At 45.8% G+C, this 16,993-nt stretch overlaps 1 protein-coding gene across 1 annotated transcript in view; it reads left to right on the top strand.

Moving 5' to 3' along the window:
- TRIM62 (tripartite motif containing 62) overlaps positions 1–16,993 on the top strand; it is a 57,610-nt gene that overhangs the window by 24,822 nt on the left and 15,795 nt on the right. The window contains exon 2 of the mRNA XM_044671405.1: positions 3,586–3,681. Within this exon, the coding sequence (XP_044527340.1) occupies positions 3,586–3,681 (96 nt within the window). The remainder of the gene's footprint in view (positions 1–3,585; positions 3,682–16,993) is intronic.

Here is a 16,993-nt window from a genome sequence, read left to right as displayed (position 1 = left end):
GAAGTGTGTTTTGTATGATAACACATGTATAATCCAGATCAAATTGCTTACTCTCTCCAAGAGGGGGAAGAGAAGGAGGGAGACAACTTGGATCTTATAATTTCGGAAGACATATGTTGAAAATCAGGAAATTAAAACATCTTCGAAAATAAATAAATGCTAGCTAACCATTCTTAATCGATTTCTTACTGTTTCTTTCACACTATTGTCAGGTAGTCAATAAATAAGCATTTATTAGGCACCTACTTTGGACAAGACCCTGTGTTACTTGTTGGGGCTCCAAAAAGAGGCCAAAAACAGTTCCTGCCCTCCTGGAACTTGCAGTCTAATGGAGGAGATAACAAGCAAAGGGATATGTACAACTTATCTGTTTATAGGAATTGAGAGAGAAAAGCCACTAGAATTAAGAGGGGTAGGAAAGGTTTCCTGCAGAAAATGGAATTTTAGTTGGGACTTGAAGGAAGCCTGGGAAGATATGAGGAGGGGGAGCATTTCTCGGCATGGGGACAGCCAGAAAAAATGCCCAGCACTGTTGAAGAGTAAGACGTACAAAGATTAAATAGGTGTGTGTCAGGGATGGGGGGCTAAGCTATGAAAGGCTCTGAGCAACAGTAGATTTTTTTATTTGATCCTGGAAGTAATAGGGAGCCTTTGGAGTTTATTGAGTGGGAAGTGGGGAAGGCGAAGACATAATTGCATCTGCGCTTTAGAAAAATCACTTTAGTGGCTGAATGGAACATGATCTGGTATAGTGAGGGACCGAAGGCAGGCAGATCCATCAGCAGGTTATCGTAATAGTCCAAGTATAAGGCGATGAGGGCTTGCATGCACAAGAGAGGTGGCAATGTCAGAGGAGAGAAGGGAGGCATATTTGAGAGGTATTACAAAGGTGACATTGGCAAGCCTTGGCTACAGATTGGATATGGTGGGGTAAGAGATGGTGAGGATTCAAGGATTGCATATAGGTTGCAAGCCTGAAGGACTGGGAGAATAATGGTACCCTCCACAGTGAGAGGAAAATTAGAAACCAGGAAAGCTTAGAGAAAGAGATGATGAATTCAGCTTTAGACATGTTGGATTTCATACGTCTGCTGAATATCTGGTTAGTTTGAAAGGCAGTCAGAGATGTGACTAGCTGGAAGAGAGGAGAGAGGTTAGGGCAAGATAGGTTGACTTAAGACTCTTTAACATAGAGGTAATAATGAAATCCATGGGAGCTGATGAGATCACCAAGTAATATAGTGTAGAAGGAGAAGAGAAGAGGGCCTAGGACAGAACTCTGTGGGACACAGCCAAGCAGAAGAGGCTGAGGAGCAGTCAACTCATTAGGAGAAGAATCAGGAGAGAACGGTGGCCTAAAAATCTAGAGAGAAGGGATTATCAAAGCGAAGAGTGTCCAAGGATTCAGAGACGTCAAGAAGAATGAAGATTGAGAAAACGCCATTTGATTTGGTAACTTAGAGATCTTTGGTGGAAGGAAGAGATGGGAAGCTGGGTTGTAAGGGAGAGTGAGAGAAGAGAAAGTGTAAGCACCTATTGTAGATGGCCTTTTCCAGAAGTTTATCCTCAAAGGGCAGAAGAGATATAGGACAATCGTTAGCAAGGATGGAAGGATCAATCGAGGATTTATTGAGAATCAGATCATCAGAATTCTTAAACATAGAGATGGCATATTTGTGGGTGATGCCAAGATCAAAAGTAGCTTTGTGTATGGCTGAGGTGGGATGGAGGAGTAGGTCTTGAGAAGTGGATAGGATGAGGAGCTAAGTGGTTAGAGTTAATATATATGTTGAAGTCCACTAGTGTGAAGGCAGGAGTTGGGGAGGAGAGAAAGATTCAATCATGGACCAAACTCACTGAGGTAAGAAGAGGAGTAACCTGGGGGTCTATAGACAACAGCTGCCAAGATTCAGAGCAGTGGATATGCATAACATGAACCTAAAAGGTAGAGAAGATATTCAGTGATGGAGGAAAGGGGAGAACCTAGAAGTGGCAACGGGGAGCAAGGAGTATTCCAACTCCCTTCTTCAACCAGTGAGCTGAGGGGTGCAGCCAGTACTCAGAAGGATGCCATAGTAGTTCATATTTGCCATTTGTAATGCACTGCATTGTTAGCACTATGAGGCATCTTCCCATCTTCTCCAGCACCTAGGACAGGGCTGTGAATGCATAGTAAGTAAATAGTGAGTGAATGAATGAAGTACCCCATTCATTTGTAGATCATCCACTCAACTCTCTTTCCTAGCCCCATTGGGTAGTACTGGGCAAAGCCCATTTTACATAAATCAGAGGGGTCATGGTTTCCTAGAGCTAAAGCTGGAAGGAATCTCAGATCATCTAATCCAGTCTCATTTTGCAGATGAGGAAACTGAGGCCAAGGGCGATTAGGTGACTTGTCCAAGGTCATCAGAGGTGGAATTTGAACCTCCAATCCTCAGATTCTGAAGCTTTTTCCACTGTACCATTCTGCCTAGGCACTACTGTATATTGTCACCAGTTTTCTAAGGGAAAGGAAAGGAAGTTAGGGTGAGCCCAGGAATGTGTTAGATGTGCCAGCTCCTACCAGCTCAGAGCTGATTGTTAAATTTTCAGAGTGAGCATTTACACCTTGGAAATGGACAAACAGTGCAAATTAGGGCTTAATAAATTGCTTTGATGATCATCTAGACTTAAGGTGATGGAGAAAATATTAATATTAGACCAAACAAACTTTTTTCTTGGAGGACCTTTTTTTTTTTTTTTTTTTTCAGAGAGCCAGTTGTTGCCAATCCACCAGCATACCCTGATGAGCCCTTCATAGCCTGGCTACTTCCTCTCTTTCCCCTCTTCTTCCACCTTATTTCTCTCCGTGCATTGTGATCCAGTGGCACAGGACCCTCCATCTCCCACCTGAGCTTTTTCTCTGGCTATTCCCCATACCTGGACCATTCTTCTTCCTCACCTCCACCTCTTGGCTTCCCTGGCTTCCTTCAAACCTGAGCGAACGCCCAACGTTTTATAGGAAGCCTTTCCCAAGCCTGCTTCGGAGATCATCCCCAATTTATCCCGTGTGTGGCTTGTTTGTACATAATTGTTTGCATGGAGTCCGTAGTCAATTTGAGTATGTTCAGAGGTGGGAGAGCAGATTGGAAAAGAACCAGAGCCGGTGCCAAATGAGGATCAGCTGAAGGCACCAGGAATGTTTATCCTGGAGAAGAGAGCTTCGCAGCTGTCTTCATGTATCTGAAGGGCTTTCCCAGGGAAGAAGGATTACACTCATTCTGTTTGGCCCCAGAGGACAGAACTAGGAACCAGTGGAAGAGGGGGAAGAGGTGGAGAGGCCAGTTTCAGCTCTGTAGAAGGGAGAACTTCCCGGGCATGAGGGCTGCCCTGCAAGAGGATGGCCTCCAGGGCCATCTAGCAAAGGGATCCTTTAACAGGGTTCCCTAGTGTTACGTTGGGGCTCCGAGTAGATGGTGGCTGAGGCCTGTGAGTTTGTGGAGGCCATGCTTCCCCCAGGGATTGGAGCCTCCTGAAGCCCCTTCCCAGCCTGGAATCTGGACCTTTCTGTCGGAGGCCTCACGCCTGCCTTCTTCTCTGTTTTAGCGAGAATTAAAGGAGCAGCAGAAGACCCTGCAGGACAGCGAACGGGAGCACACCGAAGCCCTGCAGCTTCTCAAGCGCCAGCTGGCTGAGACAAAGGTGAGCCCAGGGCCTGGGGGGGGGGAGAGGGAAGGGGGGGCCCTGGCTGCCCTTCACCCACCCAGCCCCAAGCCCCAGCTCCCCCCACCCTGGCAGCCGAGGCGGCACACCTAGGGCCTGCAGCAGCGCTAGGAGCCATTGGGGGGGAGAGAGCGGGGAGGGCAGGTGTCCCCCTGCCGGAGCCAGGTCCGGCTGTATCTCTGTGTGTCTGGAGCAGACGGCCAGGGATTGGGCCAGAGACAATAGGCACATCCACCAGCTGCTTCCCTCCTCTACCCCTTGGGATCCCGGGGCGGAGGGGGGAGAGGTAGGGTTCAGCCTCTCTTCTGTGGGCCGCCTCGTCCCGTGCGTCAGCTCCTGGGTTGGAGGAGTTCTGTGGCAGCAGCGATGTCAGGCCCAAAGCCCATGAGGTTCCTCTTGGAAACCCGGAGGCTGTTCCTGGCTGAACTGGGCCTCAAGACCACCTAGTAGGACTGGGAAATAAAAAAGGCCTGTTCTCTCTCTGCAGCCCCTTTTCTCTGCCCTCCCATTCTCTCTCCCCATGTGTTCCTTTTATCCTCGCCCAGCTTCCTGTTCTCCTCCTCCCCCTCCCTTCCCCCCTACTTTTTTTGTCCATCTGCCAGGCCTTCGTGGGGGCCCGTGGGGTCTCAGAGCCCCTCACCATTTCCCCCAGCCATACTTCCTGCCTCAGCCTTGCTGTTTATATAAGAAATGCCTTTGGGTTTCCTGCAGACACTTTGGAGGTCATATTTCACCTAGTAGCCAACTGTGCGTTCCTGCGGCATTTGCACACACAAGAATCTTCCACTCTTTTTCCCCTCCAACGGCTCACCGTGGTCCGAAGGCCAACCCTGCTCTCTCAAAGGTTCTGTCCGTGGGGCCCAAATTCGGGAGATGCTACGAGGCTGGAAGGGCCCAAAGGCAGTCTGGGGGGCCCCGGTCTAGCAGCCAGTTTGGGGCTTTGGGCGACGCTTGTCTGGAAAAGGTTTGCCTTTAAACTTCCAAGTTAATGGCTCCTCGTCCCATCCAGAAATGACATTTTCAGCAAGTTTTTTTATTGAATAGTTTCAGTGTGCCCCAGCTCTGGGCTGTGAGAAGACAAGAGAACACACTTCCCCCATGTTCAAGAAGGTTACTGTCCCATTAAGACAAGAAAAAAGAATTCACAGAAGTTGGACAAAGTAGACCCGACTTTTTTTTTTTAATTTTAAACCCTCACCTTCCATTTTAGAATCAATACTGCATATTGGTCCCAAGGCAGAAGAGCAGTAAGAGTGAGGCAATGGGGGTTAAATGACTTGCCCAGGGTCACACAGCTAGGAAGTGTCTAAATCCACATTTGAACCCAGGACCTCCCTGTCTCTACTCTTGACTCTCTATCCACTGATCCACCCAGGTGCCCCTCTCTCTCTCTTTTTGTTTTTAACAAAGAAAATGAATTTTTTATTAACGTTGTTACAGGCAATAAATATGTATGAACTGATCCTTGAAGTATATCCTTTGAATGGGACAGACAGAAGAGAAGCCATCAGAGTCATGGATGAAGGGGTTCAACAATTTCAAACACGACCCTCTTTTTCTGTTCTCCGTAGAGTAAAATGTTCATGATAAGAAAGAAAAATGAAGGTCTAGATTAGGAGTTAGGAGAGACCTGGTTTTAACGAGCTGTGTGACTGTAGACAAGTCATTGCCCAAGCCTCAGTTTTTTCTTCCATTGTAATAGGAACAATCAACCTCACATACCCTCTCGGAGAGGTGATATAGCAGAATGGATGAAGGGCCAGCCGTGAGGCTGGGAAGAGCTGGGGTGAAGTTCTGGCTCTGCCACCACTTTGGGACAATTTTCGAGCAAGTTCCTTTCTCAGGGTCCCCGGACTCTGTTGCCTGCTTGAGTAAAAGGAGTAAAACTCCATGCCTGGAGTTTCCTGCCTCAAGGAAATCACAGGTGTGGACAGACACCCTCCCCTTCCCCATCCCAGCCAAAAAGTGACCAAGAGGCTCAAGGGAAACGGTGGGACAAAAAGGGCTTTCTAAGGCTTGAAGAGCCGGAGGAATCCGTGCCGGCACTGAGCTTTCGGGGGTTCGTGGGGGGCCGTGCCAGGGTCCGAAGGGGGATCCCGACACAGACGGCAGTCGAGACCCCATCCCCTTTGTGTCTGGCAGCTCTAGGGGACTTCTGTGGCCTGGCCAGGGCTGGGACGGCCCAGGAAGAGGCAGGCTGGATGGGCCGCCGATGCGATGCCAAGAGCCACTAATTACTGTCTGCCTCTCCTGACTCCCCAGCCTCCGGGGAGCGGGGAGTTCCTTGTCTAGTCCCTCCAGTCACCCACACTGGCAGTGCTTAGCGGGACTGCTTAGCGCTCACGCCCCGCTGCTCTTTGGAGAGAGGCCTTTGAAAAGAGCTTCGATTCAGCCTGTCAGTTCTTTACAGGCAGCCGTGTCAGGCTTGGAATAGGCCTTAATTGAGCCTTTGTTCGGCGTACAGTAGGTTTCCCCTCCGCCCCCCCAGCTTTGCCGGTGGGATGTCAGCCCTGAGCGAAGCAGTCTCTGCTCAGAGGAACTTCCAGCCTAGAGCACGCAGCTGGAGGGGAGGATGCTGCTGGACCGCAGGGTCCCCCACCAGCTGGGAATTTCCCCTCGCCTCACCCAGCCCCCCTCAAAGACTTCTGGCAAACAGGGCTCTGGAGGTGGAGTTCGAGGCAGGCTTCTGAAGGATGAGAGCCCTTCCTGGAGTGCTCAGGGGGGTTTCCACTGCCCCAGGCCCGTAGCTTTGCCCTCGGGAGGGAGAGGGAGCATTGCCCTCTCTGGCTGGGGCTCTGCTGTCTCCTCTGTGGCAGGACAAGTAGAAAGAAGAGGGCCACAGGGAGAGGGATTGCAGAAGTCAAAATATAGAATGTGGAGGGTTTAGAAACGAGAAGGACTTCAGAGACTAACTTTCTCCTTTTATAGAAGAGGACCCACAGGCTCAGAGGGAGGAGTGATTTGCTCAAAGTCACACACCCATAAAGAATAGTCAGGATTGGTCCTTTTGTTCCAAATCTAAAGGTCTTTCTGCCATATTATACCAATTTGATAGGTGATTGGATAAAAATTGGAGGAGAAGGAGGAAGAGGAGGAATGAACTTAGAAGTTTGAGACGTGGGGGCCTAGAAGGACCAGGAGCCTACAGTGGATGGTTCTGGAGGGAGAGTGAGTTTCCAAGTCAAAGGGAGGGGTTCCATTTTAGACAAAATTGGAGGAAATTGGAAGACGACTTGGGAAAGTGGAAGAAGAACTCAATTTGAAATCAGAACCTGTGTTCAAATTCTGGTGCTGCTACTCCCTAGTCATTTAACCTTGGTTTGCTAGCCTATAAAATGAAGAGGTTGGACTAGATGCCCTCTGGAGTGTCTTCCAGTTTTAAGTGGACAATCCCTTAACTTCCTCCTTGTCCCTGCTGTAACATTTGACCCCGATATCATCTCCTGTTCCTCCTTTGTTAAGTTGCATGGTTCCTCTCAAAGACCCTCTGATATGCTTGTATAACTCAGCAGCCTCAAAGCCTTGGACTTGAATACAGAAAGACCTGAATTCAAATTCTCCCTCTTAAAACCCTCTGACTAAATGTTTTGGGGTTTTTTTTATGCCCCAGTGCTTCATACAGTGCCCAACACACAGCTGGGACTTAATAAATACCAGCTGGCTATTTGTGTTCTCAATGCCCAGCATAGCACTTGGTATATAGCTTTATAAATGTTTATTGATTGATGTGACCTTGGGCAAATCATTTCTAACTTCTCTGAACCTCAGTTTCCTCATCTGTAAAATCAGGATAAGAATACCTATAAAATTTATCTCAGGGTTGTTGTGAGTCATAGATATGATGTTTGTAAAGCTCTCTTCAAGCTTTAAAAAAAAATACGAGCCACCATTATTGCTACTCTCTACCCTGAATAAAAGTGGACCCAGAAATATCCTGGAGTAAAAGTCAGGCCAAAACCAATCCTGTGAACATTTTCTGTGCCCCTTCCCCCCCCCCACACACACACACTACAAAGTAGAGGGGACCCAGGATTGAGACACTGGAGCACCATTAGAAGAGAAACCCCTTGGGGGTGGCTGGGTGGCTCAATAGAAAGAGTCAGACCAGGAGTCAGGAGGTCCTGGGTTTAAATTTGGCCTCAGACACTTCCTAGCTGTGTGACCCTGGGCAAGTCACTTAATCTCCATCATCTAGCTCTTACTGCTCTTCTGCTTTGGAACTGATCCTTAGTATTGATTCTAAGACACAAGATAAGGGTTTAAAATAAATAAATAAGATAAAGGGGAAAAAAAAAACAGCATCTACCTGTCAGGGTTGAGGTGAGGATCAAATGAGAGAACACATGTGTGGCTCTGCAAGCCGTAAAGTAATCTATAAATGCTAGATGGATAGCATAATAATACTCTGTTATATTCTCTTAGGCTATTTGGTTCAACCATTTCCTAGTTGATAGACACCCCCTCAGTTTCCCTTTCATTGTCTCTACAAAAAGAACTGCTATAAATATTTTCATGCACCAACTGTCCTGCTACTTCATGGTAAACTGAAATATTCCCACAGAACTCTGATTAACTCCTTATCAGCTTCTCTATAATAATAACAGTGCTGTGTGAGCTGGAGCAATTAGGTGGTACCATAGTGGATAGAACACAGAACCTAGAGACAAGAAGACTCATCTTCTTGGGTTCAAATTTGGCCTCAGACACGTCTTAGCTGTGTGACCCTGGGAAAGTCCCTTAACCCTGTTTGCCTCAGTTTCCTCATCTATAAAATCAATTGGAGAAGGAAATGGTAAACCACTCCAGTACCTTTGCCAAGAAAACCCTAAATGGGGTCACAAAAATCAGACATCACTGAAAAATGATTAAACAACAAAAGCTTCTTAAGCTGTGTGCTTCAGCACCTTACCATTACTCTAGTTCCTTAATCTTCTCATCTCCTGAGACCCTTCTTTAGACAAAGAATTCTCAGCATCACAGAATTGGAAGGAACTGTAAGAAGCCATCTAGTCCAACCCATTCTTGAACAAGAATCCTTTCAACAAGATCCCCAATGAGCAGTCTAGTTTTTGCTCCTCCTTGAGGGAAGAGAACCCTCTGCTCCATGAGGTGGCCAATTCCACTTTTGGACAGCTTGGATCATTAGGGAGCTTTCCCATATGTTATAGAAATTAAGTCCTCCCTACCTGTAACTCCCACCCATGGCTGTTAGTTCTGCCTCTGAGGACCAATCGGAACGAAATCTAATCTCTCTTTCCCAGGGCAGCCCTCCAAAATACTTGAAGATGGCTCTCATGTCTCTACCGAGGCTTCATCTTCTTCCTTTTCTCTAAGTGTGGATGTCTTCCATGGCTTTGGATTCGTCCTCTCCTTCCTCTACATTTTCTTCCTTAGTGATCTCACCCATTCCTAGGGCTTCGATAGCCATCCCCGTTTGGATGCTTCCAGTCCTGGAGCTCTAGTCTTAGGCTGCCGGTTGCCTGTTAGATTTCTCCATCTACATGACTTGCCAGGACCAAAAACTTGTCCTATCCCAAACTACATGACCTCCCCTCACATCCTCAGACCTCCTACAGTTTTTGATTTGCTCTATACAATGTCATTCCATAGTATAAGCGTATGTGTGGTGCCATGAATATAGGGCTTGTTGTATCCAGTCTTTGAGTTCGATCCGGTGCTTAATAACTGTGTTGAAATGAATTTGACCAACATGTATTTAGTACCTCCTATGAGCAAAACCCTTACAGCATCTTTTTCCTCATTTTCTGTCAAACTTCTAGAAATAGTCATGTATATTCTCCGCTTCCACTTCCTCTCAACCCACTCATTCCACTTTGTCCCACCGTGGCCTCCTGTCAGAATCCTGCTTCTCCAGAGGTGTCAGAGAGTGGAACCCACCAGACTAGGGTGATCCCTTCACCCCCTAACCACTCCAACCTGAACCCCGCCTCACCAGGGCCCCCTAGGAGCCTCCCTTCTAACAGCTCACCCTCGAGGCTTAGAAGAGCCATGCTAGGTGTGATACATGTTTTTCCATTCTCTGAGTCCTAAAATACTCTCAGAAGTAACCCAAGGAGGAAGCTAGTGGATTGAGACCCAGGTCTGGAAATGGGAGGTCCTGGGTTCAAACATGGCCTCAGTTCCTAATTGTGTGACCCTGATCAAGTCACTTAGCCCTGAGTGCCTAGCCCTTACCTGAACCCTTACCTTCCCTCCTTGACTACCCCTTCCCCTGCTCCTGCCTACTCCAACTCCCAGCCCAGGAGTGTGTCTCCTGAGAAGAATGAAACCAGCTCAAGTGCCTTGGGGGCACTGTAGGATGAGTCTTTGAGTTCAAAGGCAAGACCAGTGATTTCCAACCCTTACTAGCTGTAGGACTCCACTGGATGCCTCAGTCTCCTCACCTGTAAAATGGTTATGATAATACCTATTGTACATACTCCACCCAACTCCATGTCATCTCGAGGTGCCTTTGAGCAGGAAATGAGACAGTGTAAGTAAACCGCTTATTTGTGTTAACTGCTATACGGCCCCCTCCCCTCTTTTCAAGGACTCCAAGCCAGTGTCTTCACCTAGCCTTTCATCCTCCTTCTAATCTCCTCTTTACTAAACCTAAACTCCCTTTAATGACTGGAGGGGGTGTTACTGTGGCTTTGGGGTTGTCTTATTTTCTACATGATTTGCCTTTGGTTGAATCCTTTGGGACTCTTGACCTGAAGGAGGTAGCTACGTCTAGCTAGCTAATTCTTACCAAGAATCCTAGATTTAGACCTGGAAGGAATCTTAGAGGTCAATTAGTTCCCCCTCCTTCCTCATTTTACAGATGAAGAAACTGAGGGATAGAGAGGTCCGTTGGCTTGCCCAATCACACCGAGGCAATTAGGAACAAAACCAGAATTCAAATCCAAGACCTCTTAACTCTCAGTTTGTTACTGTACCGTCTCAACTCTCATGAGTCTAGTTTTAGTGGAGACTAAGCCTTGGATGCAAGGTTGGAGGGGACGGCTCCTGATCCGCTGAGAACTTGGCACGGACCATGGAGTAAGACCAGGGAGGCAACCAAGAAGCTGGTAGAGTTGGGTGGAGCCAACGCTTGGAAGAGGAGATTCCTAATTCCTAATTCCCCAGCTGGTGGGAGGCTAGGAGGAAGTTTGCTCTGTGCCTAATGTCTCTCTTCCTGAGAAAATGATCACCTACAACATGATGCAAGGACTCGACCCTGGGCAGGTTTAGCAGGTCCTGGATAAGTGAGTAAGCTTGGAAGCTGCCTAATTCACCCTGGATTGATTTCTCGGTATGCACTTCTGGGTGGGTTATCTGTGACTCCCTATTTATATTTCTGCCTTGACTTTTTGTCCTTACCCATTCTGGAAATGGCAAACTCGTTATCTGAAAGGACACAGCGGAGGGTGGGAAATGGAGAAGCAGCAATGGACCACTCCAACCAAGCCATCTAGATATGGGGGTGGGGGTGGGAGAGGGCAGAATTTAATTTGCTTGGAGAAGGGCTAGGAGGGGTAACGAGTGGTCAGTTCAGGGAATAGGCAGCTCAGAGACCTAGGTCAGAGCTTTTGAGTGGTTAGAGTTCTTCAGGAAGAACTCGGTTCCTAGAGGAGATTGTTCTTCTCGGGACAGATCTGCTTATGATCTGAGGCCCTGGGGAATGGAGGGGCTGCTCTAAGACTTCTTCAAAGCCCTCCACTTGTATCCTTCAAATGAGATGTTTAAAATGATGTGGTTTTTTTTTTTAACCCTTACCTTCTGTTTTAGAATCAATACTGGGTATTGGTTCTAAGGCAGAAGAGTGTTAAGGGCTAGGCAATGGGGGTCAAGTGACTTGCCCAGGGTCACACAGTTAGGAAGTGTCTGAGGCCAGATTTGAACCCAAGACCTCCCATCCCTGGGCCTGACTCTCTGAGCCACCCAACTGCCCCCTAAAAATGATGTTAATAATTTTTGTTGTTCAGTCATTTTCGGTTGAGTCTGTTTCTTTGTGACTTCATTTGGGGTTTTCTCAGCAAAGATACTAGAGTGGTTTAACATTTCCTTCTCCATTTTAGGTTAAGTGTCTTGCCCAGGGTCATACAACTAATAAGTTTCTAAGGCCAGATTTAAACTTAAGACTTAAATCTTCTTGATTCCAGACCCAGTGTACTATCCACAATGGCACCACCCAGCTGCCCCAATGTTAACAATAGTAGCTAGCATTTATATAATGTTTTAAGGTTTGCAGAGCACTTACATGTTAACTCACTTGAAACTTAGAACAACAATTTAAAATTAGTGCTGTTATTATCCCCATTTTACAGATGAGAAAACTGAGGCTTGGTGAAGTTAAATGACTTGTCCAGGATTGCATTACTAACAAGTGCTAATAATAAGTTAGGATTTGAACTCAGATCTTCCTGATTCCCAAGTCCAACCAACACTATCCACTGAATTTCGTAGGTAACATACGTAAAGCATTTTGTAAATCTTAAGGTGACATTCAGACATGCCTTGGAGATACTATGAGTTTGGGTGAGAACATCACAGTAAAGTGAATATTGCAAAAAAAAAAAAAAAAAAAGAGCCACAGGGGTAGCTGGGTGGCTCAGTGGATGGAGAGTCAGGCCTAGAGATGGGAGGTCCTAGGTTCAAATCCGGCCTCAGACACTTCCCAGCTGTGTGACCCTGGGCAAGTCACTTAACCTCCATTGCCTAGCCCTTCCCACTCTTCTGTCTTGGAGCCAATACTGTTGGCTCCAAGACGGAAGATAAAGGTTTTTTAAAAACAACAACAACAACAAAAAAAACAAAACAAAACAATAAAGCAAGGTATGCCTGTATATTAGCTATCATTTTACTACTATTAGCCCCAACCTAACCTCTTCCATCTTCTCATTGCATCAATCATCTCTGCTGCTCCCTCCATCTTCATGCTTTCCCTTTTTCTCCAGCTAACAAATGGTATTCAAGCCTTCCCTATCCTAAAGAACTTTCCCATAACCCTGCTTCCCCCTCAAACCATTATTCACTCTCTTTTCCCATTTGCTGCCAAATTTCTAGAAATGGTCACATACCCTCTCTGCCTCCACTTCCTTTTAACCCACTCCACCCTCAAACTCTTGTCGTCTGGCTCCTGTCCCCACCACTCTATAGAAGATGCTTTCTTGATGGTCATTGATCCCTAATTCCCTAATCAAGTAGCCCCTTCTTGTTCATCTCCTTATCGTGAATAATATAATTAATAATGGCTTCCATTTATTTTTCTTGAAGGTACCAAAGTTGATTTACTTGCTTTGTTGAGAGTCTCAGTTTTCTTATCCCCTAATCTTACATAAAGGGAAACTGAGGCTTAGAAAGAGAAGTGATTTAAGGCTCATGGATTACAGAAAGCCAGGGCAGGCCAGGATCCCACCCCAGGTTTTCTGATTGCAAGAACAATTCTCTCCTCATTGTATCACGTGGCCTCCCATTACCAGCCACTGAGGATCAGGGAAGACTCACGGGAACAGGTGGCACTGGAGTTGGGTAGGCTAAAATATTCTCAGCCTGGCATGTAAAGCCCTCCGTAATCTGGCTCCCTCCTACCTTCCAGGATTTATTTCATGTCATTCCCTTTCAGGCATTATACATTCCAGCCAAGCTTCCCTTCTGGCCATTTCCCAGCCAGGACATTCCAACTCCTACCTCCATGACTGTGCACAGGATGCCTCCCTCTCTGGAAGGCACTCCCTCTCCACCTTAGCCTTTACAGCATGGATTAGAGGGAGATGATAGAGATGGAATTGGAGACAGGATCTGGACACTGATTGGATGGGAGAGATGAGGGAGAAGGAAGAACCCGAGATTAAGCCCTAGGTTTAAACGTGGGAAACTGAGTAAATGGGGGTGCTACTGACAGAAGATGTTGAATGAATGAAAGAAATCTCTTATAAGCTTCCTGGGCTTTTGGCCCCAGACTGGCTAGAAGTTAAAGTTGAATAAGTCTGTTAAATCAGTCTCTTTTGACCCCAGGTCTATGGGACAAGATGCTATCGTGGCCCCTCCCAAGAGGGGTGGGAGGCAAGGGAGGAGGAGTGGTTATTCATTTCTGGCTTGAAACAAAAATGGATCTTCAGTGTAGAAGATAGGAATGAGTTTTTTAGTCCTAGATTATGTGTCCATTGGTGTAGGGAAGTCATTCTACAAGCATTCCTTTTTTCTTTTAATAAGAGAAAGTAGACCCACCTTTTCTGACCTGCCAAAACCCCATGGTTGGTTGGTTGTTTTTTGTTTTGTTTTGTTTTGTTTTGTTTTAGTTTGAACAAGCATTTTTTAACCAGCTATTGTATGCAAGGTACCATGTTAAGCACAAAGACAAAAAAAAGAAACCAAAAAAATCCATGGAGTTTACATCCTATTGAAGAGAAACAACTGATAAAAGAAAGTAAATCCAATTATAGGTACAACAGAGGATACAAAAGGCATCGAGTGACTTTCAGGGCAACAAGCCCTAGCAACTAGAGGAGGCAGGATAGGCCTCCTGAAGGGCATGGCCTCTGTACTGGGGTACCCTCACCCTTAGGAGACAGGAGCCAGAGTATAGATAATGCTTCTGCAAAGGAGACTGAGGAGTGGTCAGACAATTTGTAAAAATGAATAAGAGTAGCTAGTATTCAGCAATGCAATAATCCAGGACATTTCTGAGGGACTCGTGAGAAAGAACGCTATCCACTTCCAGAGGAAGAACTGTGGGAGCAGAAACACAGAAGAAAAACAACTGCTTGATCACATGGGCTGATGGGGATATGATTGGGGGTGTAGATGCTAAGCGATCACCCTAGTGCAAATAGTAATAATATGGAAATAGATCTTGATCAATGACACATGTAAAACCCAGTGGAATTGCTTGTTGGCTACAGGATGGGGGAGAGAGGAGGGGAGGGAAAGGACAAGAATCATGGAACCATGGAAAAATATTCTTAATTCATTAAAATTTTTCAAATTAAAAAAGAGTAGCTAGCATTTAAATAGTACAATAAGGTTTGAAAAGCACTTTATCTATCCCTCACAAGAACATAATGGGATGAGTGCTTATTATTATTCCTATTTTATAGATGAGGAAGCAGAGAAGTGAAAGGACACACCCAGAGTCACACAGCTAAGCAATTATCTGGGGCTGGATTTAAATTCCAGTCTTTTTGATTCCAATTGCATTACGTTTTATTGCACCAACTAGCTGCCCCAGAAAGAAAGCCTAGAAAGAGGAATGTCACAGAAACTCAGGGAGGAGAGAGTATCTCTGATGAGAATTTAAAGAGCCACAGGGAGTTCACATAAGGTGAGGACTGAGAAAAGACTTATTTAGCAGTGGAGATGAGCTGGTTGAGTTAAGTTGGTAGGATTTAGAATCATATGATCAGTGAGGGGTCTGGCTTCCCAGTATGGAAATTCTCTCCATTGGTGCAGATTAGTAGCTCAATGGTAACAGTCTTAGAGAATTGCCTTGGGGGACACTGAGTGGTTAAGTGACTTACCCAGGATGACGAATCTAAGTTTATGTCAGGATGGGACCCCAGCTCAGCTCTTCTTGCCTCCAAAGCCAGTTCTCCAGCCATTACACACACACACACACACACACACACACACACACACACACACACACACATATATATATAATATACCATTATATATGCAGCAGAGAAAGATAGGTACTGGCTGAGGAAGCATGTGATGACCCAACTAAAGCCATCCGTCCAGGCGAGTACACCTACTTTGCCATATTGGGTCAGAGGATGCTCAGGACTCTGTTCCAATGAGGGCATTGGGAGCTCTTGGACCAAATTGGATTCCATGACCTGAGAACATAGAATGGCTGGGCTAGCAGCAACTGGGGAAGATAGAATGCTAGATGGAATGGCCCTCAAATATAAAATGTTAAAGCTGGAAGAACCTTCAGTTATGGAGTCATGGGATATAGTGTCAGAAGGGACCTTAGAGATCTTTTAATCCATATTTTGCAGCTTTGTTTTATAGATAAGGGAACAGAAAATGGTAGAGCTGGAAGAGATCTTAGAACCTAGAATGTTATAATAGAATGTTATAACTAGAGAGGGCCTTAGAGACCATCAAATCCAGGCGACCTTAAGCTGGAGTCCTTTACCTTTTAAAAAAAATGTATTAATCCTATTTCAATGTATTTTGTTTCCTTGGAAATCTTACCTATTTTATGCATTTAAAACCATTAGTCTATCCATGAGTTTCATCGGACTACCAGAGGGATGCACGACACAAAAAAGCAGGTGAAAACCCCCCAATCAAATCCAACTCCTTCTTTTACAATCAGCAAATATTTATTAAGCTTCTACTGTGTACCAAGCATGGTGCTAGACACTGGAGATACAAATACAAAGAAGGAAATGATCTGAAAATGTCAAATAAGACCGAGACCTAGAAAAAGGAAGCTACCTTCTCCCTCCTTTGGCCTGGGGAATAATTCATAAAGGCCAACATTCTCATTAGGTTTTCTAGAAGTATGTTTGGGTTCTGCCATTCCTTTAGAAGTAAACTAAAATAGAGATTAGAGTGCTGGGCTTAGAGCCAAGAAGACCAACGATTCAGATCCTAACTCTGATACTAGCTAACATGATCATGGGTGAGTCGGTCATTTCATCTCTGATTCCTCATCTATTAAGCGGGAATGATGACATGGTAATATCTACTTTACCAAGTTGTGGGGAGACTCAAATGATATACAGCTTGCAAAGAGCTCTACTAGGTTTATTATTATTTATCATTGAACCGATCCATCGCAGCAGAGACCCAAGGGAAAATCAAAGGAGCTGCCCCCTCACTGCCACCTCCTAGGAAGTGGACTTTCCGAAGTTTGGGGTGACACCACCCTCTAGTGTTGGCTCTTTAGGGAAGAAAAATCTCTTATCTCCTTAGGGAGATTCTCACCGACCTTGAGCTGCCAGAGGCCAGGAAGTCAGGCATCACAAGTTGTCTTAGTGGGAGACAACTGTAAGAACTCAACTTATCTCCTATCTCCTTTAGCTTCCTGTTTCTGTTGGATATCCATCTGGTCCCCCAGGCTGGAAACCTCCAAGTCATCTTTAATTATTTCTTCCCCTGCTTCCCCCATCCTATTGCCTTTCTGTCTCCAAGTCCCGTAAATTCTGTGTTCATATCTCCCTTCTCTCCATTCACAAGGCCACCTCCACCACCATCTTGCAGTTCAGCCTGCATTGTGGCTCACCAGATATTGTAATGGCCTCTTTATTTTTTTTTTCAACTTTACTTTCTGTATTAGTAACAATTCTAAGGC

Source organism: Gracilinanus agilis, chromosome 3, assembly GCF_016433145.1.
Source record: "Gracilinanus agilis isolate LMUSP501 chromosome 3, AgileGrace, whole genome shotgun sequence".
Classification (NCBI taxonomy): domain Eukaryota; kingdom Metazoa; phylum Chordata; class Mammalia; order Didelphimorphia; family Didelphidae; genus Gracilinanus; species Gracilinanus agilis.
The sequence above is the reverse complement of the archived record's forward strand: the minus strand, read 5'-3'. Positions and strand labels throughout refer to the sequence as shown.